Here is a 26,449-nt window from a genome sequence, read left to right on the forward strand (position 1 = left end):
TAAGAGAGGGTGAGAGTAGTGAAGAGGACTATAGTGATGCCCATATTGCATTCAGGGTATTCACTTTAGAGAGAGCAATAAGTTGATCCTATAATGTGTTTATTGGTAGATTATCTTCATGCAGCATTATCTCTCTTTCTTTCACCACAGGAAAACACGACACGTCAACATCCTATTGTTCATGGGCTACATGACGGAGGACAACCTGGCCATCGTGACCCAGTGGTGTGAAGGCAGCAGCCTCTATAAACACCTCCACGTCCAGGAGACCAACTTACAGATGTTCCAGCTCATAGACATCGCCAGGCAGACAGCTCAGGGCATGGAGTGAGTCCATACAGCAGGGACAAGCTTAGGTGTAGAATGATATTATTGCTAGCTGTATAGGGATGCTAGTTTTACAAGGATGCTAACTTAAGATCGACGCTATAGAAGGGTGATAGCTTTAGAAGGATGCTAGATTTTTTCCCCTTTAATTTTTTTAACATGCAACTGAATGTCCTAAAATACTAAAATACAATTTTCACTGTATTTCTCTTTCAGCTATTTGCACGCCAAAAACATCATCCACCGGGACATGAAATCAAACAGTATCCTTTTCTCAGTGGCGTAAAGTACTTAAGTAAAAATATTTGAATGTACTTTTTTGGGTATCTGTACTTTACTTTAATATTTATATTTTTGACAACTTTTACTTTACTACATTCCTAAAGAAAATTCTGTACTTTTTACTCCATACATTTTCCCTGACAACCAAAAGTACTTGTTACATTTTGAATGCTTAGCAGGACAGAAAAATAATCTAATTCACACACTTATCAAGAGAACATTACTGGTCATCCCTACTGCCTCTAATTTAGCGGACTCACTAAACACATGCTTCATTTGTAAATGATGTCTGAGTGTTGGACCATGCCCCTTGCTATCCGTATATCATTTTTTAAATATAATAACGCAGTCTGGTTTGCTTTATATAAGGAATTTGAAATTATTTATACTTTTACTTTTGATACTTAAGTATATTTTAGCAATATCATTTACTTTTGATACTTAAGTATATTTAAAACCAATTACTTCTAGACATTCACTCAAATAGTATTTTACTGGCTTTCACTTTTACTTGAGTCATTTTCTGTTAAGGTACTCTTCTATTGGATACTTTTTACACCACGGTCTTTTCTTCGTACTCTTTCATGCTCAGTCACTCTTGTGACAAAACTGAATTTAAAAAATTGTCGGCTTGACATTAGACAGACAAATGATATGATGAGCTCAGATATTTAGTTTTTTCCACAGACTCAGCTGTCTCTGCCACAGCTCTGCCTCCTTGACAGCAGACAGATATCTTCCTACACGAGGGCCTGACGGTGAAGATTGGCGACTTTGGTCTGGCCACAGTCAAAGCCAGGTGGAGTGGTTCTCACCAGGTGGAGCAACCTTCAGGGTCCATACTGTGGATGGTCAGTAACAGGACATAGAACATTTAATTGTGCGTTTCTTGTGTGTTTGACTTGACTGTTAAAAATGACACAAAATGAAACTGATAAGTTACCACCCATTAGACCCCTATGAGAAGTTGATTCATTATGGTTTTCAGATTTACTCATTATGGTTCCCGGAATTGTAAATTAAATCAATTTAGTCATGTTTGTTTGTTCCATCCTCTGTGCTCAGGCTCCAGAGGTTATCCGGATGCAGGACAATATGCCCTATAGTTTCCAGTCAGACGTGTACTCTTACGGTGTTGTCCTCTATGAGCTGATGACAGGAGAGCTGCCATACTCACAGATAGCCAACAGAGACCAGGTAAATGCAGCCTGCCACATAACCATCTCTAAAACCATGGTACTTTGACCTCTCCTGCCGTGTTTGAGTTTAACATATCAAATATAACTTGGATTGTAGGACCCAGTTTCAGCCACGTGGTCTGTATTTCCCTGGCCTGGGTTCCAGTGTGTGGGTGTCAGAGGGGTAGATGGGTTCAGTGTCACTGGCTGGCTGACTGTCTGAGTGGGGATTTGTTTGTTGTATGGAGTTGATGGAGAGAGACAGCGAGAGAGTGCTCGCACGTGCAGTGATTTAAAGCAACGATATTCAAGTGATGGGCTGTTTTAGAACTCAGCAGCTGTGACGTGGTAAGGGTGGACCCAGGTGCAGAGAAGAGACCAGATGAGGAATCAGTGGTTAAGTATAACCTAATACTTTACTGAGAAACTGTAGCCGCAGGATCACAGTACACTTTAAAAAACAACAAACACTAAGTCTCGAAAATTCGCTCAGGAAACGAACGCACACAATTCAAGCTTCTGCAAAGGACCTCAGAAAACACAGCCCTCTGGTGCCAGGAGGAACCATGACTGTACCCCCCCTCTAGGAGCGGCTTCAGCCGTGGAGCCATGATGACCACCACGTAGTTTGAAGTCTCTAACAAGACCCAGATCCAGGATGTCTCCGGCAGGCAGCCACGCTTGCTCCTCGGGACTGTAGCCCTCCCAGTCCACCAGGTACTGTAGGGTCCCTCGGCCCTGACGAGCCTCCAGACGCCGGACTGTGTAGGCTGGGCGGCCATCCACAAGTCAAGGGGGCGGAGGAGCAGGTGTGGTGGGAGAGAATGGACTGGTCCTTACCAGCTTGAAATGGGAGACATGAAAGGACGGACAGACCCTCATGGACCTGGGAAGCTGGAGACGATAGGTGACCGTGTTGATGCAGCTCAGGATCTTGAATGGTCCTATGGAGCGAGCTTCCGCGAGTCCACATTTAAGGGAATATTACGGGTGGATAACCACACCCGTTGACCTGGTCGGAGAAGCCGTTAAGGTGCCGATTTGCCTGATGTTGGTGTCGGGCAGAGGAGCGGAACAAGGAGGATTGGCAGTGTGTTATGAGCATACTCCGGAACTTCTCCAGCTCCTGGTTGGCCCGCTCAGTTTGCCCATTCGACTGAGGGTGGAACCCCGAGGAGAGACTCACCGATGCCCCCAACAGGGAGCAGAAGGGCTTCCTATACCGTGTGATGAACTGGGGCCCACAATCTGAGACAATGTCCTGAGGAAGTCTGTGTAGTCGAAAGACATCAGCGAGATTAGCTTGGGTAAGGTGATGAAATGGGCTGCCTTGGAGAACCGATCGACGTCCACCAGGATAGTGATGAGCGCTTGAGATAGAGGTAGCCAAGTGATAAAGTCTACAGACAGATGAGACCAGGGCTGGATGGGTAGAGGTTGGAGCAACCTGGCCGGTCGATGACGTGAAGACTTGCTTTGGGCACAGATGGAACAGGTTCTCATGTCTTCCATCATGTTGGGCCACCAGAATTTCCGCCTCAGGAACTCTAGTGTCCGATTAACCCCTGGATGCCCAGTTAATTTTGAGGAGTGTCCCCATTGTAGTACTTGGGACCAGGCTGATGTAAAGTCTGTTAGTGGGTCCCCCACAGGAGTCAGGTTCTCAGGTCTGGGCTTGTCAGACCGTGGTCTCAATACTCCATATCACAGGGACCACAATGCGTGAGCTGGGGATGGATGGGCTCGGGGTCCTTCTCCTCGTTAGAGACATCGTGTTGGCGGAACAGGGCGTCTGCCTTCTGATTCTTGGATCCCGGGCGATAGGCTAGTGTGAAATTGAACCTGATAAACAGAGCCCACCTAGCCTGGCGAGTGTTCAACCTTCTTGAATGAAGACCAAGTTCTTATGGTCCGTCCAGATCACGAAAGTATGAGGTGCCCGCTCCAACCAGTGTCTCCACCCCTCAAGAGTCCACTTAACTGCTAAGAGCTCCCGGTTGCCTACATCTTAGTTGTGTTCCGCTGGCGAGAAACGCTTGGAGAGAAAGGCGCATGGGCGCAGTTTCATCTACTCTTCGTTCCGCTATGAAAGGACCGCCCCTGCTCCGGTGTCCACCTCCAACACAAAGGGACGAGTCAGAGCAGGATGAATGACGATGCATCCTTTGAGCTCCATGAATACCCTGTCAGCCTCAGGGGTCCAGCAAAAACGGGTCTAGGACTTGTGTGTTAGGACTGTGAGAGGCGCTGCCACCGCACCAAAGTTGCATATAAAACGCCTGTAAAAATTGGCAAACCTGAGGAACCGCTGGACCTGCTTGAGTGAGGTGGGACGGGGCCAGTCGGCGATCGCCTCAATCTTTTCGGGGTCCATTTGGATGCCTGCAGCAGAGATAATGTGACCCAGGAAGGAAACCTGGTATACGTGGAACTCACACTTCTCTATCTTGACATATAGTTGACTCTGCAGGAGGCATCTCAGGACTTGACGGTTGTGCAGTATGTGTTCCGGAATAGTCTTGGAGAAGATCAAGATGTTATCGTGGGAAAACAAAGACGAACTGATTTCAACATATCCCTCAGGGTGTCATTGACCAATGCTTGAAAGACTGCCGGTGAGTTCGATAATCCGAAGAGCATGACTAAATACTCATAGTGGCCATTAGGAGTGTTAAAGGCAGTCTTCCGCTCATCTCCCTGCCTGATTCTCACCAGATTGTAAGCGTTGCAGAGGTCCAGTTTGGTGAAGAATTGGGCACCTTGGACCAACTCCAATGTGGAGGACATCATGGGTAGGGGCTAACGATTCATGATTGTCATCTGGTTCAGCCCTCTGTAATCAATGCAGGAACGCGGCCTCCATCCCACGAAGAAGAAGCCTTCACCAGCAGGGGATGTAGAGGTGCGAATGAAACCTGCCTCCAGCAACTCCCAGATGTAATTGTCCAGACGACCCCGAGGAGGTGTGGCACCGGGTAGGAGTCCATCGAGGGCTTGAATCTGCAGAGGGATGGGACATTTTACGCAGGGGATCTGTAACTCTCTGGCAAAGTCTTGATCAATTAAATTATCCGCGGCCCTGGAGTCCACAAAGGCTTGAATCTGGTGCTGACGGTTGTCCCAGTGGAGGGTTGAGGGTAGTAACAGACGGTGACTGGGTAGCCGAGAGGTAACTGCACAGTTGGTCAGGGTCTCCCCTTGTCCTGGCGTTTCCCGTCAGCTCTGGGTAGACAGCACTGAGATGGCCGAGACCACCTCTGTGGAGGCAGCAGGCTTCGCGCATGTGTCTGTCACACTCCTGTGGGCTCAGACGTGTGTGACCCAGCTGCATGGGATCCTCCATGCTGGGCTCGGTGGGCTTGGGGTCCTCAGGAAACCAGGAATGCTGGAGTGGTGTCAAAACGCCGCTGTCTCACCCGTTCCCGGATGCCGTTGTCAATCCTGATTACCAGCGTTATCAGGGACTCTCAGTTCCCGAGCGGCCAGTTCATCTTTGATGGATGATGGTAATACATCATGATGGTAATACATCATCATTACTACTACTACTACCACTACCATTAAACTACTACTGACACCACCATCACTACTACTACTACCACCATTAACCTCTCTAGGGCAGGTGGCACCAAATCGTTCCACCTACGTAACAGCCAGTTGAATCCTGTGGCGCGATATTCAAATACCTTAGAAATGCTATTACTTCAATTTCTCAAACATGACTATTTTACAGCATTTTAAAGACAAGACTCTCGTTAATCTAACCACACTGTCCGATTTCAAAAAGGCTTTACAACGAAAGCAAAACATTAGATTATGTCAGCAGAGTACCCAGCCAGAAATAATCAGACACCCATTTTTCAAGCTAGCATATAATGTCACAAAAACCCAGAAGACAGCTAAATGCAGCACTAACCTTTGATGATCTTCATCAGATGACACACCTAGGACATTATGTTATACAATACATGCATGTTTTGTTCAATCAAGTTCATATTTATATCAAAAACCAGCTTTTTACATTAGCATGTGACGTTCAGAACTAGCATACCCCCCGCAAACTTCCGGCGAATTTACTAACAATTTACTAAATTACTCACGATAAACGTTCACAAAAAGCATAACAATTATTTTAAGAATTATAGATACAGAACTCCTCTATGCACTCGATATGTCCGATTTTAAAATAGCTTTTCGGTGAAAGCACATTTTGCAATATTCTAAGTAGATAGCCCGGCATCACAGGGCTAGCTATTTAGACACCCAGCAAGTTTAGCCTTCACCAAACTCCGATTTACTATTAGAAAAGTTTGATTACCTTTCCTGTTCTTCATCAGAATGCACTCCCAGGACTTCTACTTCAATAACAAATGTTGGTTTGGTCCCAAATAATCCATAGTTATGTTCCAACAGCGGCGTTTTGTTCGTGCGTTCAAGACACTATCCGAATGGTAAATAAGGGTCACGCGCACGGCGCATTTCGTGACAAAAGATTTCTAAATATTTCATTACCGTACTTCGAAGCATGTCAACCGCTGTTTAAAATCCATTTTTATGCCATTTTTCTCGTAAAAAAGCGATAATATTCCGACCGGGAATCTGCAATTAGGTAAACAGACGAAAGAAAATACAGCACGGGCTCGACTCGGGCATGCGCCTAAGCCCTTTGTCCTCTGATCGGCCACTTGGCAAAGGCGATAATGTGTTTCAGCCTGGGGCTGCCTCGATATCGTTCAGCTTTTTCCCGGGCTCTGAGAGCCTATGGGAGCCGTAGGAAGTGTCACGTTACAGCTAAGATCCTGAGTCTTCAATAAACAGAGACAAGAAGAACGACACCTTGTCAGACAGGCCACTTCCTGCATGAAATCTTCTCAGGTTTTTGCCTGCCATATGAGTTCTGTTATACTCACAGACACCATTCAAACAGTTTTAGAAACTTTAGGGTGTTTTCTATCCAAAGCCAATAATTATATGCATATTCTAGTTACTGGGCAGGAGTAGTAACCAGATTAAATCGGGCACGTTTTTTATCCGGCCGTGTAAATACTGCCCCCTAGCCCTAACAGGTTAAACTACTACTGACACTACCATCACTACTACCACTATTAAACTACTACTGACACCACCATCACTACTACCACCATTAAACTACTACTGACACCACCATCACTGCTACTACTACCACCATTAAACTACTACCGTCATCATTACTACTCCTCACGCCACCACTAGCACCATTAAACTACTACCATCATCAGCATTACTACTACTACCACCATTAAATGACTACCGTTACCATTACCCCTTACCACTACCATTTGGATCACTGCAATAATAACAATAATAGCAATAACAATATCTAGTGTTACTGCTTATTGATATACTCAGTGTCCCTCAGGCTACGGCAGGCAAATACATATTTGGCTGCAAGAGGAGCTGTTGCTCCTTCACCCATGAGTCTCTGTCTCTCTCTCTCTGTCTCTCTGTCTCTCTCTGTCTCTGTCTGTCTCTCTGTCTCTCTCTCTCTGTCTCTCTGTCTCTCTCTCTCTGTCTCTCTCTCTGTCTCTCTCTCTCTCTCTCTCTGTCTCTCTGTCTCTCTCTCTCTCAATTCAAGGGGCTTTATTGGCATGGGAAACATACGTTATACATTGCCAATGCAAGTGAAATAGATAATAAAACATTTACAGTAAATATTACACTCACAAAAGAATAAAGACATTTCAAATGTCATAATGTCTATATACAGTACAGTCTATATAAACACAAATATAGGTGTCACGTGTCCCTCTCCGTCCTCTAGGTCACCAGGTTGCTCGTTATGGCGCATCAGTGTGTTATCAGACACCTGGATTCCATCACTTCCCTGATTACCTTCCCTATATATGTCACTCCCTTTAGTTCCTTCCCCAGGCGTTATTGTTTCATGTCTGTGCATTGTTTGCGTTTCTTGTTTTGTATTATGTTTTCATTTATTTATTAAATGATTCACTCCCTGAACTTGCTTCCTGACTCCCAGCGCACACTTTACAGAATAACGCCTCACCAAAGGGAAGCATCAGGGAGTTTTTCTTGTTTTTGTGTTGGAGGTGATGTCGGGTCCGGGTGTCAGAACCGGAGCTACCGGGGAGGACTTAGCCGGTTTGTCGGATTCCCATGCCTCGGCGGGTTCGAAGGGTTCCCCTGCCTTAGCTGGCTCGACAGGTTTCCATACCTCAGCGGGATCGGCAGGCTCCCATGCCTCAGTGGGATCGATAGGCTCCCATGCCTCAGTTGGGTGAACATGTTCCTGTGCCTCGACCGAGGTAACCGGGGAGGTCTCAGCCGGCTCATCAGGCTCTTAACGCCTCAGCCGGACTGACAGGTTTCCCGCACCTCAGTAGCGGTGTCCTTTCCTGATCCCCGGGATTGTCATTTTGGTCGGCATCTTGCGGTTGGAGCCGCGCGCTGTCACATATGCTCCCTCTCCGGCCTCTAGGTCACCAGGCTGCTCGTTATGGTGCACACCTGTCACCATCGTTTGTCTTTAGACTCACCTCGACTCCATCTCTTCCCTATATATATGTCACTCCCTTTGGTTCCTTCCCCAGGCGTTATTGTTTCTGTTTCAGTTTCATGTCTGTGCGTTGTTCGTGTTTCTTGTTTTGTATTATGTTTTCATTTATTTATTAAATGATTCACTCCCTGAATTTGCTTCCCGACTCCCAGCGCACACTAGGTTGTATGTACAATGGTGTTTGTTCTTCACTGGTTGCTCTTTTCTTGTGGCAACAGGTCACAAATATTGCTGCTGTGATGGCACACTGTGGTATTTCGCCCAATAGATATTGGAGTTTATCAAAATTGGATTTGTTTTCGAATTCTTTGTGGGTCTGTGTAATCTGAGGGAAATATGTGTCTCTAATATGGTCATACATTTGGCAGGAGGTTAGGAAGTGCAGCTCAGTTTCCACCTCGTTTTGTGGACAGTGTGCACATAGCATGTCTTCTCTTGAGAGCCAGGTCTGCCTTCGGCTGCCTTTCTCAATAGCAAGGCTATGCTCACTGAGTCTGTACATAGTTAAAGATTTCCTTAATTTTGGGTCAGTCACAGTGGTCAGGTATTTGTTTTTTCACCTTTATTTAACCAGGTAAGCTAGTTGAGAACAAGTTCTCATTTGCAACTGCGACCTGGCCAAGATAAAGCAAAGCAGTTCGACACATACTACAACACATGGAATAAACAAACATACAATCAATAATACAGTAGAAAAATCAATATACAGCATGTGCAAATGAGTTAGGATAAGAGAGGCAAGGCAATAAATAGGCCATGGTGGCAAAGTAATTACAATATAGCAATTAAACACTGGAATGGTAGGATGTGCAGAAGATGAATGTGCAAGTTGAGATACAAGGGTGCAAAGGAGCAAGATAAATAAATACAGTATGGTGATGAGGTAGATTGGATGGGCTATTTACCGATGAGCTATGTACAGGTGCAGTGATCTGTGAGCTGCCCTGACAGCTGGTGCTTAAAGCTAGTGAGGGAGGTAAGAGTCTCCAACTTCAAAGATTTTTGCAGTTCGTTCCAGTCATTGGCAGCAGAGAAATGGAAGGAAAGGAAGAATTGGCTTTGGGGGTGACCAGTGAGATATACCTGCTGGAGCGCGTGCTATGGGTGGGTGCTGCTATGGTGACCAGTGAGCTGAGATAAGGCAGGGCTTTACCTAGCAGAGACTTGTAGATGACCTGAAGCCAGCGGGTTTCGCGATGAGTATGAAGCGAGGGCCAGCCAACGAGATCATACAGGTCGCAGTGGTGGGTAGTACAGTGGGGAGAACAAGTATTTGATACACTGCCGATTTTGCAGGGTTTCCTACTTACAAATCATGCAGAGGTCTGTCATTTTTTATCATAGGTACACTTCAACTGTGAGAGACAGAATCTTAAACAAAAATCCAGAAAATCACATTGTATGATTTTTAAGTAATTCATTTGCATTTTATTGCATAACATAAGTATTTGATCACCTACCAACCAGTAAGAATTCCTGCTCTCACAGACCTGTTCGTTTTTCTTTAAGAAGCCCTCCTGTTCTCCACTCATTACCTGTATTAACTGCACCTGTTTGAACTCATTACCTGTATAAAAGACACCTGTCCACACACTCAATCAAACAGACTCCAACCTCTCCACAATGGCCAAGACCAGGGAGCTGTGTAAGGACATCAGGGATAAAATTGTAGACCTGCACAAGGCTGGGATGGGCTACAGGACAATAGGCAAGCAGCTTGGTGAGAAGGCAACAACTGTTGGCGCAATTATTAGAAAATGGAAGAAGTTCAAGATGACGGTCAATCACCCTCGGTCTGGGGCTCCATGCAAGATCTCACCTCATGGGGCATCAATGATCATGAGGAAGGTGAGGGATCAGCCCAGAACTACACGGCAGGACCTGGTCAATGACCTGAAGAGAGCTGGGACCGCAGTCTCAAAGAAAACCATTAGTAACACACTACACCGTCATGGATTAAAATCCTGCAGCGCACGCAAGGTCCCCCTGCTCAAGCCAGTGCATGTCCAGGCCCGTCTGAAGTTTGCCAATGACCATCTGGATGATCCAGAGGAGGAATGGGAGAAGGTCATGTGGTCTGATGAGACAAAAATAGAGCTTTTTGGTCTAAACTCCACTCGCCGTGTTTGGAGGAAGAAGAAGGATGACTACAACCCCAAGAACAACATCCCAACCGTGAAGCATGGAGGTGGAAACATCATTCTTTGGGGATGCTTTTCTGCAAAGGGGACAGGACGACTGCAACATATTGAGGGGAGGATGAATGGGGCCATGTATCGCGAGATCTTGGCCAACAACCTCATTCCCTCAGTAAGAGCATTGAAGATGGGTCGTGGCTGGGTCTTCCAGCATGACAACGACCCGAAACACACAGCCAGGGAAACTAAGGAGTGGCTCCGTAAGAAGCATCTCAAGTTCCTGGAGTGGCATAGCCAGTGTCCAGACCTGAACCCAATAGAAAATCTTTGGAGGGAGCTGAAAGTCCGTATTGCCCAGCGACAGCCCCAAAACCTGAAGGATCTGGAGAAGGTCTGTATGGAGGAGTGGGCCAAAATCCCTGCTGCAGTGTGTGCAAACCTGGTCAAGAACTACAGGAAACGTATATGATCTCTGTAATTGCAAACAAATAATATTTCTGTACCAAATACACTGCTCAAAAAAATAAAGGGAACACTTAAACAACACAATGTAACTCCAAGTCAATCACACTTCTGTGAAATCAAACTGTCCACTTAGGAAGCAACACTGATTGACAATACATTTCACATGCTGTGGTGCAAATGGAATAGACAACAGGTGGAAATTATAGGCAATTAGCAAGACACCCCCAATAAAGGAGTGGTTCTGCAGGTGGGGACCACAGACTACTTCTCAGTTCCTATGCTTCCTGGCTGATGTTTTGGTCACTTTTGAATGCTGGCGGTGCTTTCACTCTAGTGGTAGCATGAGACGGAGTCTACAACCCACACAAGTGGCTCAGGTAGTGCAGCTCATCCAGGATGGCACATCAATGCGAGCTGTGGCAAGAAGGTTTGCTGTGTCTGTCAGCGTAGTGTCCAGAGCATGGAGGCGCTACCAGGAGACAGGCCAGTACATCAGGAGACGTGGAGGAGGCCGTAGGAGGGCAACAACCCAGCAGCAAACGGTCAGAAACAGACTCCATGAGGGTGGTATGAAGGCCCGACGTCCACAGGTGGGGGTTGTGCTTACAGCCCAACACCGTGCAGGATGTTTGGCATTTGCCAGAGAACACCAAGATTGGCAAATTCGCCACTGGCGCCCTGTGCTCTTCACAGATGAAAGTAGGTTCACACTGAGCACGTGACAGACGTGACAGAGTCTGGAGACGCCGTGGAGAACGTTCTACTGCCTGCAGCATTCTCCAGCATGACCGGTTTGGCAGTGGGTCAGTCATGGTGTGGGGTGGCATTTCTTTGGGGGGCCGCACAGCCCTCCATGTGCTCGCCAGAGGTAGCCTGACTGCCATTAGGTACCGAGATGAGATCCTCAGACCCCTTGTGAGACCATATGCTGGTGCGGTTGGCCCTGGGTTCCTCCTAATGCAAGACAATGCTAGACCTCATGTGGCTGGAGTGTGTCAGCAGTTCCTGCAAGAGGAAGGCATTGATGCTATGGACTGGCCCGCCCGTTCCCCAGACCTGAATCCAATTGAGCACATCTGGGACATCATGTCTCGCTCCATCCACCAACGCCACGTTGCACCACAGACTGTCCAGGAGTTGGCGGATGCTTTAGTCCAGGTCTGGGAGGAGATCCCTCAGGAGACCATCCGCCACCTCATCAGGAGCATGCCCAGGCGTTGTAGGGAGGTCATACAGGAACGTGGAGGCCACACACACTACTGAGCCTCATTTTGACTTGTTTTAAGGACATTACATCAAAGTTGGATCAGCCTGTAGTGTGGTTTTCCACTTTAATTTTGAGTGTGACTCCAAATCCAGACCTCCATGGGTTGATAAATTGGATTTCCATTGATTATTTTTGTGTGATTTTGTTGTCAGCACATTCAACTATGTAAAGAAAAAAGTATTTAATAAGATTATTTCTTTCATTCAGATCTAGGATGTGTTGTTTAAGTGTTCCCTTTATTTTTTTGAGCAGTATATTAAGTTCTGCTTTTCTGATGTATCAAATACTTATGTCATGCAATAAAATGTAAATTAATTACTTAAAAATCATACGATGTCATTTTCTGGATTTTTGTTTGTTTTAGATTCCGTCACTCACAGTTGAAGTGTACCTATGATAAAAATTACAGACCTCTACATGCTTTGTAAGTAGGAAAACCTGCAAAATCGGCAGTGTATCAAATACTTGTTCTCCCCACTGTATATGGGGCTTTGGTGATAAAACGGATGGCACTGATAGACTGCATCCAATGTGTTGAGTAGAGTGTTGGAGGCTATTTTCTAAATGACATCGCCGAAGTCGAGGATCGGTAGGATGGTCAGTTTTACGAGGGTATGTTTGGCAGCATGAGTGAAGTATGCTTTGTTGCGAAATAGGAAGCCGATTCTAGATTTAATTCTGGATTGGAGATGCTTAATGTGAGTCTGGAAGGAGAGTTTACAGTCTAACCAGACACCTAGGTATTTGTAGTTGTCCACATATTCTAAGTCAGAACCGTCCAGAGTAGTGATGCTGGACGGGCGGGCAGGTGCGGGCAGCGATCGGTTGAAGAGCATGCATTTAGTTTTACTTGCATTTAAGAGCAGTTGGAGGCCACGGAAAGAAAGTTGTATGGCATTGAAGCTCATCTGGAGGTTAGTTAACACAGTGTCCAACGAAGGGCCAGAGGTATACAGAATGGTGTCGTCTGCGTAGAGGTGGATCAAAGAACCACCAGCAGCGAGAGCAAAATCATTGATGTATACAGAGAAGAGAGTCGGCACGAGAATTGAACCCTGTGGCACCCCCATAGAGACTGCCAGAGGTCCGGACAACAGGCCCTCCGATTTGACATACTGAACGGAGAAGTAGTTGGTGAACCAAGTGAGGCACTCATTTGAGAAACCAAGGCTGTTGAGTCTGCCAATAAGAATGTTGTGATTGACAGAGTCGATAGCCTTAGCCAGGTCGATGAATACGGCTGCACAGTAATGTCTCTTATCGATGCAGTTATGATATTGTTTAGGACCTTGAGCGTGGCTGAGGTGCACCCATGACCAGCTCTGAAACCAGATTGCATAGCGGAGAAGGTATGGTGAGATTCGAAATGGTCGGTAATCTGTTTGTTAACTTGGCTTTCAAAGATCTTAGAAAGGCAGGGTAGAATAGATATCGGTCTGTAGCAGTTTGGGTCTAGAGTGTTTCCCCCTTTGAAGAGGGGGATGACCGAGGCAGCTTTCCAATCTATGGGAATCTCAGACGATACGAAAGAGAGGTTGAACAGGCTAGTAATAGGGGTTGCAATAATTTCGGCAGATAATTTTAGAGAGGGTCCAGATTGTCTAGCCCGGTTGATTTTTATCAGGCCAGATTTTGCAGCTCTTTCAGAACATAAGCTATCTGGATTTGGGTGAAGGAGAAGTGGGGGAGGTTTGGGTGAGTTGCTGTGGGGAGCGCAGGGCTGTTGACCGGGGTAGGGGTAGCCAGGTGGAAAGCATGGCCAGCTGTAGAAAAATGCTTATTGAAATTCTCAATTATTGTGGATTTATCGGTAGTGACAGTGTTTCCTAGCCTCAGTGCAGTGGGCAGCTGGGAGGAGGTGCTCTTATTCTCCATGGACTTTACAGTGTCCCATAACTTTTTTGAGTTTGTACTACAGGATGGAAATTTCTGTTTGAAAAAGCTAGCCTTAGCTTTCCTAACTGCCTGTGTATATTGGTTCCTAAATTCCCTAAAAAGTTGCATATCACGGGGGCTATTTGATGCTAATGCAGAACGCCACAGGATGTTTTTGTGCTGGTCAAGGGCAGACAGGTCTGGAGTGAACCAAGGGATATATCTATTCCCAGTTCTACATTTTTTGAATGGAGCCTGCTTATTTAAGATGGTGAGGAAGGCACTTTTAAAGAATTACCAGGCATCCTCTACTGACGGGATGAGGTCAATGTCATTTCCAGGATAGCCCGGCCAGGTCAATTAGAAAGGCTTGTTCGTAGAAGTGTTTTAGGGAGCATTTGACAGTGATGTTGACAGTGATGAGGGGTGGTCGTTTGACCGCAGACCCATTACGGATGCAGGCAATAAGGCAGTGATCGCTGAGATCTTGGTTGAAAACAGCAGAGGCGTATTTGGAGGGCGAGTTAGTTAGGATGATATCTATGAGGGTGCCCGTGTTTACGGATTTGGGGTTGTACCTGGTGGGTTCATTGATAATTTGTGTGAGATTGAGGGCATCAAGCTTAGATTGTAGGATGGCCGGGGTGTTACGCATGTCCCAGTTTAGGTCACCTAGCAGCACGAGCTCAGAAGATAGATGGGGGCAATCAATTCACATATGGTGTCCAGGACACAGCTGGGGGCAGAGGGTGGTTTATAGCAAGAGTCAACGATGAGAGACTTGTTTCTGGAAAGGTGAATTTTTAGAAGTAGAAGCTCGAATTGTTTTGGTACAGACCTGGATAGTAAGATAGAACTCTGCAGGCCATCTCTGCAGCAGATTGCAACACCGCCCCCTTTGGCAGTTCTATCTTGGCGGAAAATGTTATAGTTAGGGATGGAAATTTCAGGGTTTTTGGTGGTTTTCCTAAGCCATGATTCAGACATCCAGGTTGGCAGAATGTGCTAAAGCAGTGAATAAAGCAAACTTAGGGAGTAGGCTTCTAATGTTAACGTGCATGAAACCAAGGTATTCTGCCACTGTACTCTCTGTTTAGGGCCAAATAGCATTCTAGTTTGCTGTTTTTTTGTAAATCCTTTCCAATGTGTCAAGTAATTATCTTTTTGTTTTCTCATGATTTGGTTGGGTCTAATTGTGTTGCTGTCCTGGGGCTCTGTGGGGTCTGTTTGTGAACAGAGCCCCAGGACCAGCTTGCTTAGGGGGCTCTTCTCCAGGTTCATTTCTCTGTAGGTGATGGCTTTGTTATGGAATGTTTGGGAATCGCTTCCTTTTAGGTGGTTGTAGAATTGAATGGCTCTTTTCTGTATTTTGATAATTAGCAGGTATTAATTATTTGCTGTTTTATATTGTACACGGAATATATTTTTGCAGAATTCTGCATGCAGTCTCTCTATTTGGTGTTTGTTCCATTTTGTGAATTCTTGGTTGGTGAGCGGACCTCAGACCTCACAACCATAAAGGGCAAAGGGTTCTATAACAAAGTATTTTTTGCCAGATCCTAATTGGTATGTTGAATTTTATGTTCCTTTTGATGGCATTGAAGGCCCTTCTTGCCTTGTCTCTCAGATCGTTCACATCTTTGTGGAAGTTACCTGTGGTGCTGATGTTTAGGCCGAGGTATGTATTGTTTTTTTGTGTGCTCTAGGGCAATGGTGTCTAGATGTAATTTGTATTTGTGGTCCTGGCAACTGAACCTTTTTTTGAACACCATTATATTTGTCTTACTGAGATATACTGTCAGGGCCCAGGTCTGACAGAATCTGTGCAGACGATCTAGGTGCTGCTGTACAGTCGTGGCCAAAAGTTTTGAGAATGACACAAATATACATTTTCACAAAGTCTGCTGCCTCAGTTTGTATGATGGCAAATTGCATATACTCCAGAATGTTATGAAGAGTGATCAGATGAATTGCAATTAATTGCAAAGTCCCTCTTTGCCATGCAAATGAACTGAATCCCCAAAAAACATTTCCACTGCATTTCAGCCCTGCCACAAAAGCACCAGCTGACAGTGAGGCGAAGACTTTTGGAGGATGGTCTGGTGTCAAGAAGGGCAGCAAAGAAGCCACTTCTCTCCAGGAATAACATCAGGGACAGACTGATATTCTGCAAAAGGTACAGGGATTAGACTGCTGAGGACTGGGGCAAAGTCATTTTCTCTGATGAATCCCCTTTCCGATTGTTTGGGGCATCCGGAAAAAAAGCTTGTCCGGAGAAGACAAGGTGAGCGCTACCATCAGTCCTGTGTCATGCCAGCAGTAAAGCATCCTGAGTCTGTTCATGTGTGGGGTTGCTTCTCAGCTAAGGGAGTGGGCTCACTCACAATTTTGCCTAAGAACACAGCCATGAATATAGAATGGTACCAACACATCCTCCGAGAGCAACTTCTCCCAACCATCCAGGAACGGTTTGGTGATGAACAATGCCTTTTCCAGCATGATGGAGCACCTTGCCATAAGGCAAAAGTGATAACTAAGTGGCTCGGGGAACGAAACATCAATATTTTGGGTCCATGGCCAGGAAACTCCCCAGACCTTAATCCCATTTGAGAACTTGTGGTCAATCCTGAAGAGGCGGGTGGACAAACAAAACCCCACAGATTCTGACAAACTCCAAGCATTGATTATGCAAGAATGGGCTTCCATCAGTCAGGATGTGGCCCAGAAGTTAATTGACAGCATGCCAGGGCGGATTGCAGAGGTCTTGAAAAAGATGGGTCAACACTGCAAATATTGACTCTTTGCATCAACTTCATGTAATTGTCAATAAAAGTCTTTGACACTTATGAAATGCTTGTAATTATAATTCAGTATTCCATAGTAACATCTGACAAAAATATCTAAAGACACTGAAGCAGCAAACTTCATGGAAATTAATATTTGTGTCATTCTCAAAACTTTTGGCCACGACTGTAGGCCGTCCTTGGTTGTGGGACAGAAGCACCAGATCATCAGCAAACAGTAGACATTTGACTTTAGGTTCTAGTAGGGAGAGGCCGGATGCTGCATCCTGTTCTAGTGCCCTCGCCAATTCATCGATATATATGTTGAAGAGGCTGGGGCTTAAGATGCATCCCTGTCTCACCCCCGGCCCTGTGGAAAGAAATGGTTTTTTTTGCCAGATTTAACCGCACACTTGTTTGTGTACATGGATTTTATAATGTTGTATGTTTTTCTAGCTACACCACTTTCCATCAATTTGTATAGCAGACCATCATGCCAAATTGAGTCTCAAGCTTTTTTGAAATCAACAAATCATGAGAAGACTTTGCCTTTGGTTTGTTTGCTTGTCAATTAGGGTGTGTAGGGTGAATACGTGGTCTGTCGTACGGTGATTTGTTAAAAAGGCAATTTGACATTTTCTCAGTACATTGTTTTCACTGAGGAAATGTACAAGTTTGCTGTTAATGATAATGCAGAGGATTTTCCCAAGGTTGCTGTTGATGCATATCCCCCGGTAGTTATTGGGGTCAAATTTGTCTCCACTTTTGTGGATTGTGGTGATCAGTCCTTGGTTCCAAATATTGGGGAAGATGCCAGAGCTGAGGATGATGTTTAAGTATAGCCAATTGGAATTTGTGGTCTGCATATAATTTCATTTAGGATTTGGGGTTTGTATTTTGGGGTTTGTATTTTGTCCTGTAGTTCATTCAATGTAATTGGAGAATCCAGTGGGTTCTGGTAGTCTTTAATAGTTGATTCTAAGATTTGTATTTGATCATGTATATGTTTTTGCTTTGTTTTGGGCCAAAAAGATTGGAGAAGTGGTTTATCCATACATCTCCATTTTGGATAGATAACTCTTCGTTGTTGTTTTAGAGTTTTCTGATTTTCCCAGAAGTGGTTGGTCTATGGATTATTCAATTACATTGATCTGATATCTGACGTGCTGTTCCTTCTTTTTCCGTAGTGCATTTCTGTATTGAAATAGTGATTGACCATAGTGAAGGCGTAGACTCGGGTGTTCTGGGTCTCTATGTTTTTGGTTGGATAGGTTTCTCAATTTCTTTCTTAGGTTTTTGCATTCTTCATCAAAACATTTGTTATTGTTGTTAATTTTCTTAGGTTATCTGTTGACATTTTTAGATTTGATAGGGAAGCTGAGAGGTCAAATGTACTGTTAAGGTTTTCTACTGCCAAGTTTACACCTTCACAATTACAGTGAAACTTTTTATCCAGGGAATTGTCTAGAAGGGATTGAATTTGTTGTTGTCTAATTGTTTTATGGTAGATTTCCACACTACTTTCCTTCCATCTATAGATTTCTTAATATTATTCAGTTCCTTTGGCTTTGATGCCTCATGATTGAGCATAGCTCTGTTCAGGTATAGTGTGATTTTGCTGTGATCTGATAGGGTGTCAGTGGACTGACTGAACGCTCTAAGAGACTGGGTTGAGGTCAGTGATAAAGTACTCTACAGTACTACTGCCAAGAGATGAGCTATAGGTGTACCTACTATAGGAGTCCCCTCGAAGCCTATCATTGACTATGTACATACCCAGCGTCCGACAGAGCTGCAGGAGTTGTGACCCGTCTTTGTTGGTTATGTTGTCGTAGTTGTGTCATGGGAGGCATATAGGGAAGGGAATGCTGTCATCTCCAGGTAGGTGTTTGTCCCCCCGTGTGCTGAGTGTGTCGGGTTCTTGTCTAGTTCTGGCATTTAGGTCGCGACATATCCCTGAGCCTGGAAATTGTTGATCTCCCCCCATAGGATGGAGTTCAAGTATGGGGATTCTATTAGGGGGATATAGGTAGCACACATTTTTCTCTGTTGAGAGAATTTATTTATTCATTTTTAGCCAGATGTAAAATGTTCCTGTTTTGACTAATTTAATAAAGTGGGTTAAGTCTGCTCTATACCAAATTAGCATACCTCCTGAGTCTCTTCCCTGTTTCACACCTGGTAGTTGGATGGGACTACCAGCTCTCTGTAGCCTAGAGGGCAACCAGTGGGTCCATCTCCTTTATACCATGTTTCTTGTAGGATGACAATATCTGTATTTCCAATTTCTTTGAAGTCTGGGTTCCTGCTCTTTAGGCCAAAGACAGATGACCTCAGACCTTGTATATTCCAGGATGAGATAGTAAAAGTTTTGTGTTTCATAGTGTCTAGTGTTGTTTTTGTGTGGTTTAGGCCCGGACCATCACAGTAGGTGTGAGCAGAGCAGAGCATGTTTAGCATCTTACGTTTCTGAGTCGTGGCTGAACGACGACATGAATAACATACAGCTGGCGGGTTTTAAGCTTTTTCGTCAGGATAGAACAGCAGCCTCTGGTAAGACAAAGGGTGGCGGTTTATATATATTTGTAAACAGCTGGTGCACGAAATCTAAGGTCTCAAGTTTTTGCTTGCCTGAGGTAGAGTATCTCATGATAAACTGTAGACGACACTATTTACCAAGAGAGTTTTCATCTGTATTTTCCATAGCTGTCTATATACCACCACAAACCGATGCTGGCACTAAGACCACACTCAATGAGATGTTTAGGGCCATAGGCAAACAGGAAAACGCTCATCCAGAGGCGGCACTCCTAGTAGCCTGGGGACTTTAAAGCACGGAAACTCAAATCCGTTTTACCTCATTTCTACCAGCATGTTAAATGTGCAACCAGAGGGGAAAAAACTCTAGACCACCGCTGACACAACAGTGGTAGGCCTGATCACCAACAACGATGAGACAGCCTATAGGGAGGAGGTCAGAGATCTGGCCGTGTGCCAGGACATCAACCTCTCCCTCAACGCTATCAAGACAAAGGAAATAATTGTGGACTACAAGAAAAGAAGGACCGAGCACGCCTCCATTCTCATCGATGGGGCTGCAGTGGAGCAGATCAAGTTCCTTGGTGTCCACATCACAAACAAACTGTCATGGTTGAAACACACTAAGACAGTTGTGAAGAGGGCACAAGAAAGCCTATTCCCCCTCAGGAGACTGAAAATATTTGGCATGGGTCCTCAGATCCTCAAAAGTTTCTACAGCTGCACCATCAAGAGCATCCTGACTGGTTGCATCATTGCCTGGTTTGGCAACTGCTCGGCCTCCGACCGCAAGGCACTACACAGGGTAGTGCGTACGGCCCAGTACATCACTGGAGCCAAGCTTCCTGCCATCCAGGACATCTATACCAGGCCGTGTCAGAGGAAGGCCCTAAAAATTGTCAAAGATTCCAGCCACCCTAGTCATAGACTGTTCTCTCTGCTACTGCACGGCATGCAGTACCGGAGGGCCAAGTCTAGGTCCAAGAGGCTTCTTAATAGCCTCTACCCTCAAGCCATAAGACTCCTGAACAGCTAATCAAATGGCTATCCAGACCCCTCTTTTAAGCAGCTACTATGTTTTTATCTATGCATAGTCACTTTACCTCTACCTACATGTACATATTACCTCAACTAACCAGTGCCCCTGCACATTGACTCTGTACTGGTACTTCCTGTATATAGCCTCGCAATTGTTATTTTAATGCTGCTGTTTAATTATTTGTTACTTTTATTTTACATTTTTTACTTATCTATTTTTTAATTAACACTTTTTTTTCTTAACTTGGTTATGGGCTTGTAAGTAAGCATTTCACTGTAAGGTCTACCTACACCTGTTGTATTTGGCGCATGTGACAAATACAATTTGATTTGATCTAATACATACCTCTTAGATCGCAGGATGGGGCTTCTGCGGGTGTAATAGTGGGGGTTAGATCTGTTGCTCTGCTCATGGCCTGGGCATGTATCCTGCTGTCATGTTGAGGTCCTAACGGCAGGGTCGGGGGGCATGCGATGGGCAGAAGGGGCATAGGTCATAAATGTGGAGGCCTATATAGGTTGTGGCCAGGATTTTCTTGGAGTGGTCTTAGCAACATGGCATGAAAAGGGATGTGAGTAAGCGGAGAAGAAAAGTTCTCCGTATGGCCCACCAGAGTACTCCCTCCGACCGGTGAGCCTGGTCTTTTAGTGGGCAGGTGGAGACAAAATGACCAATAGTCCCGCAATGCAGGCAGCTCTTAGAGTGAAGCCTGTATAGACGTTCAGCTGGAGACAGCCTAGCTCTTCCTAGTTGCATGGGGGCCAGTTCGTACTATCACGTTTCAGGTATGACCCCAATGCAGTGTCGAAAAAACAAAAGTTTATTTCTAATACAGGGGCAGACAAAGGACAGGTCAAATGCAGGCAGGGGTCAGTAATCCAGAGAGGGTGCAAAGGGTCCAGAAGGCAGGCAGGGTCAGGGCAGGCAGGGGTCAATAGTCCAGTGAGGTGGGGCAAGGTATAGAACGGCAGGTAGGCTCAGGGTCAGGGCAGGCAGAAGGGTCAAAACCGGGAAGGACAATGAAACGAGAGCAAGAAACAGACGAACGCTGGTAGGTTGCACAAACAAAACGAAATGGCAACAGACAAACAGAGAACACAGGTATAAATACACAGGGGATAATGGGGAAGATTGGCGACACCTGGAGGGGGTTGGAGACAAGCACAAAGACAGGTGAAACAGATCAGGGTGTGACAACATTATGTTTTGAGGCACAGTCTCGCGAAATGCTGTATGGTGGCAGGGTGAAAGTATTTTCGTGGTAGCAGGGTGGAGATAACCACATGTGCGTTGGGGAAAGTGGAAGAAGATTTTTCAATCACTCCCTTGAGTGCTGTTGCCACCCTTTCCTGCTGGGCCCTCCGGTCATTTGTGCCCGTGTGAATTATGATGTGGCTGGGGGACCCTAGTCTGTCCTCTGACAACAGCTCCAGGGCATGCCTAGTGTTTGGGGACCAGAGTTTAGCCACTTTGTGTTTGGGAAAAAGTTTATCCTCTTGAATGTATTTGCCATTTGAGTCAATGAGGAGCAAAATCTCTGGCTTTTGTGTGTCCACAAAGGATGTGGGGGAGTTGTCAGGAGGGCTATCTGGGGAACTGACAGGAGGGCTGTTAGGGGGGGGGGGGTGGGGTCTGTTGGGTTGGTGGGTCCTGTGTTGTCTGTCCCGTTGTGGTCCAGGTCTGAGGTGGGCTGTTCTGCTGGCTTGTCTGGGGGAGTGTCCTGCTCTCTCACACCTCAGCTTTCTGACCTCGTCCTTCAGTGCCATGTGTGCCTCTTTAAGTTCTCTCACTTGAGTTTGTAGCGCAGCCAGCTCTCTGACAGCCATCCATCTCTACCTTCTGCCCTCTGGGTCTTGTTGTTGGGGGGGGGGGGGGGGGGGGGGTGTTGTTGTGCTGGTCTGTTTTGTGGGTTTGTTCTGTCTGGATTGTGTGGACTAGCTCTCTGAGCACCATGTCTCTCTCCAGCTCTGTGAATTTACCCCTCTCAATGATGGAGGGGCAGTGCAGTTGTGGGACCTGGGTGTGTTCAGTGCTGGAGGGGTGACTATCCTTGTCTGCATGACAGTTTGAAGAGATGTGATCAGAATCACTCAGGATGGGGGAGGCATCACAGAGAGAGAGCTTTTCCTGCTTTACTCTCTTTGATCCTGTAAAAGTCCTGCTGGAACTGCATGAGGATGCCCTGCACCATTACTGTCCCGGACTTGTACACGTTGAGAGGTTGTTTCAATTTCCTCAATGTCTAGTATTCTGAGTTTCCACCCTGGCCCATACCCTCTCTCTTGACATAGGGATAGTGTGATCTTATCGCACTGTGCCATGCCAGGGGATGGTCTGGTTAATATAGCACTGTGCCATGCCAGGGGATGGTCTGTGTTAATATAGCACTGTGCCATGCCAGGGGATGGTCTGGTTAATATAGCACTGTGCCATGCCAGGGGATGGTCTGTGTTAATATAGCACTGTGCCATGCCAGGGGATGGTCTGGTTAATATAACACTGTGCCATGCCAGGGGACGGTCTGTGTTAATATAGCACTGTGCCATGCCAGGGGATGGTCTGTGTTAATATAGCACTGTGCCATGCCAGGGGACGGTCTGTGTTAATATAGCACTGTGCCATGCCAGGGGACGGTCTGTGTTAATACAGCACTGTGCCATGCCAGGGGATGGTCTGGTTAATATAGCACTGTGCCATGCCAGGGGACGGTCTGTGTTAATACAGCACTGTGCCATGCCAGGGGATGGTCTGTGTTAATATAGCACTGTGCCATGCCAGGGGATGGTCTGGTTAATATAGCACTGTGCCATGCCAGGGGATGGTCTGTGTTAATATAGCACTGTGCCATGCCAGGGGATGGTCTGGTTAATATAACACTGTGCCATGCCAGGGGACGGTCTGTGTTAATATAGCACTGTGCCATGCCAGGGGATGGTCTGTGTTAATATAGCACTGTGCCATGCCAGGGGACGGTCTGTGTTAATATAGCACTGTGCCATGCCAGGGGACGGTCTGTGTTAATACAGCACTGTGCCATGCCAGGGGATGGTCTGTGTTAATATAGCACTGTGCCATGCCAGGGGATGGTCTGTGTGGAAAATTAAGTTGCTTAAGTTCCCCTATTTGCAGGATTCAGCAAATAGTGTCTCTGGATTGCCCTTGAGGAGCTTTTTTTTGTATTTATTCCTTGCAGTGTTATTTTTAATATCCATGGGCTGCTGTATTGTAATGACCTCTGGACAGGGATAAGCCAGTGGGGCTTCAAAGGCCTCTGCATTGGGGGGGGGGGGGGGGGGGGGGGCTGTGAAACTCCTGCCATTGTTGGGCTCAAGAGTTTTCACACATCTGACTTCAGTGCTAATTGAAGGTGCCGCCAGGTCTGTTCTGTCTTAGCAACTTATTTACTTAGCAAAATTCCCTAGAGATTATCTTTTACTTTTTGGCTTCAGAAGTATCTTCAGACTGAATATTACTCACTCAGTTTTGTGTTGGATGGTATTTCCAGGTTCCGCTGTACTTTCTTGTGCAGGTTTTGGTTTGTTAGAAGTTTTTTCTTGATAGTCCTTGGTAGTAATAGTCCATTCAGGTAATTTTGTCCAAAATCAAGGTTTTAGGCATGGAATTTTTATTTGGATTGATGGTTTTAATGTTGAGGTTAGTATCCTGTATAAGTCCTTGTGAGTTTATCTACATTTATCCAACTCAAATTCTCTCTCTCTCTCCCTCTCTGTCTCTCTCTGTCTGTCTGTTTCTCTCTCTCTCTCTCTCTCTCTCTCTCTCTCTCATCAAGGTGTCAGGATTGACTTACCTTTCATTATCTGAGGACTCACCTTTTCATTATCTGAGGACTCACCTGTCCTTATCTGATGACTCACCTGTCCTCAGTGTAGTAATGTCAAAACCAGTGGTTCAGACTGGCAGACAGACTTGTAATGGAGCAGTTTCATTATCACCTGGTCACCACATTCTTGTCACAGCAGGTATTACGGTATTAGGGACTCACTGTGACTTCCACAGAAAGCAATAACACTGTGACCATTCATCTCTGTCTCCCCTGTCAGATCATCTTCATGGTGGGTCGGGGGTACATGTCTCCAGACCTCAGTAAGCTTTATAAGAGCTGCCCCAAAGCCATGAAGAGGCTGGTGGCTGACTGCATCAAGAAAATCAAAGACGAGAGGCCGCTGTTTCCCCAGGTACACCTGAGTCTTGCTAATGGCTTTTCTTTTTACACTATCTCTCCATCTTTATTTAGGACATTTCTAAAATGTCTGAAGTGGGTTGATGGCACTGTACCAAATGCCTCCACGTTTGCTAGGAGTGCTTCTAATCTTCCTCGCTTTCTCTCCCTCTCTTCCAGATCCTGTCGTCCATTGAGCTGCTCCAGCACTCCCTGCCTAAGATCAACCGCAGTGCCTCAGAACCCTCCCTGCACAGAGCCTCCCACACTGAGGACATCAACATCTTCACATCAACCTATAGCAGGCTGCCTGTGTTCTAGAATTACAGCACCCAACCTGCCCCTCCTACCTGCTCCTGTTCCAAAACATACACACGTGTGCATGAGCGTGCACAGACACACACACGCAGACACACACACGCAGACACACACACGCTCACACACAGACTGAATATCTACAGCAAAGAGGAAGAGGACTGACTGTGAGGAAAGGTGACAGTGAATGGGATCAATATGGGATTTCAGTCACTGACTGAGTTGTGCCAGTGAAGGTTTTGGTGTAGAGAGCAGAGAAGAACGACCCATTGGTTTGGAGAAGATGATTGGCAGTGAAGGAAATGAATGCCCATTTATAGGTTTAATCAGAGGCCTACTTTTCCCCATGTCTAATATGGGTGCAACGGACAGAGTGGCAATGCAGTTAGTGAAATATGGGAAAGAAAGCACACCTACCTGGGGACAGTGAGGCAGCACCCTCTGTGGGTCGGGAATGCATCCGGTTTTCAAGGGAAATGGAAAGAGCGCCTGTGACACGACTTCCGCTTCTACTTTGTTTGCTGCGCAGGTGGTCAAATGGTTAGAGCGTTGGGCCAGTAACCAAACAGTTGCCAGATTGAATCCCAGAGTTGAAAAGGTGAAAAATCTGTGTGTGCCATTGATGATAAATGTAATGTAATGCTTTTGGGCGTTAACAAGGCGACACTCCATCTTAACTCCTCCTCCACATTTAGTGGATTGGTTCAACAGTGCAGAAGCGAACCTCCCCCGACAGTTTTTTTTTTTTTCTCGTCAGGACCAGAAAGAAAGAAATGTTGCTCAGGTGTTTTTTTTTTTACGCCTGCTATGTTAGATTAGTGAGGCAGAGACATTGAAGGAACCGCATGCGAGAGAGCAGTAAATAGCTCTCTTATCTCTGTGCTGTGAAGCACACCTTTCTGTCTGACTGACAGGGACTGACTGCCTTGGTTTATTATGAAGAATAGTTTCTCTAAGCTGACCTCCCTGAAGAGGAGATGAAGCCTAGACAAAGACCCTGCACAACCTCACCTAGGATGATTCTTATAAAAAAAACAGTGTGATGCAATCCGTTGGTTTCTTAGGATTATTTGATTGTACATTGTCTTAAATCAGAGATATTAAATGATTATCAGTGTCTTCATCTTCATGCTTTTATTCTTTTTTTTTATTCTGGAAAATTATAGTCTGTCAGTCTGTCACGCATGAGTGATTGAGGAAGACATTTTTTTTTTGTGCACATTTTAACTAAAGCGATGACTATTTCTACGGTCCATGTGATTGGTTAATGGCTTTGCTGAGAGTTCTTATCAGTAGTTACCTACTCATTTGAATCAGCCTTCTCTTTGGATAAACCATCACAAGCTGGATATTAGGCAGTTGTCTTTAATATGTAGAAAAATATTTTACATCTAATTAGCATTTTGTCTGCCATGTCTCTTTCAGGAGGTTAAACATTTTATTGTAAACGTGGTGAGAATGTTGTTTATTCCAGGTTATTTTAATAAAATTAAGTTAAACTAAATTGCA

At 45.5% G+C, this 26,449-nt stretch overlaps 1 protein-coding gene across 3 annotated transcripts in view; it reads left to right on the forward strand.

The window, feature by feature from the left end:
- The window catches only part of raf1a (Raf-1 proto-oncogene, serine/threonine kinase a), a 42,041-nt gene extending 15,592 nt beyond the window's left edge, over positions 1-26,449 (forward strand). For all 3 annotated transcript variants that reach the window (XM_029719866.1, XM_029719865.1, XM_029719867.1), the window contains 6 exons: positions 151-327; positions 544-590; positions 1,342-1,460; positions 1,675-1,806; positions 24,507-24,641; positions 24,806-26,449. In XM_029719866.1, the coding sequence (XP_029575726.1) occupies positions 151-327; positions 544-590; positions 1,342-1,460; positions 1,675-1,806; positions 24,507-24,641; positions 24,806-24,946 (751 nt within the window). In that variant the 3' untranslated portion in view covers positions 24,947-26,449. The remainder of the gene's footprint in view (positions 1-150; positions 328-543; positions 591-1,341; positions 1,461-1,674; positions 1,807-24,506; positions 24,642-24,805) is intronic.

Source organism: Salmo trutta, chromosome 28 (assembly GCF_901001165.1).
Source record: "Salmo trutta chromosome 28, fSalTru1.1, whole genome shotgun sequence".
NCBI classification, from domain to species: Eukaryota; Metazoa; Chordata; class Actinopteri; order Salmoniformes; family Salmonidae; genus Salmo; species Salmo trutta.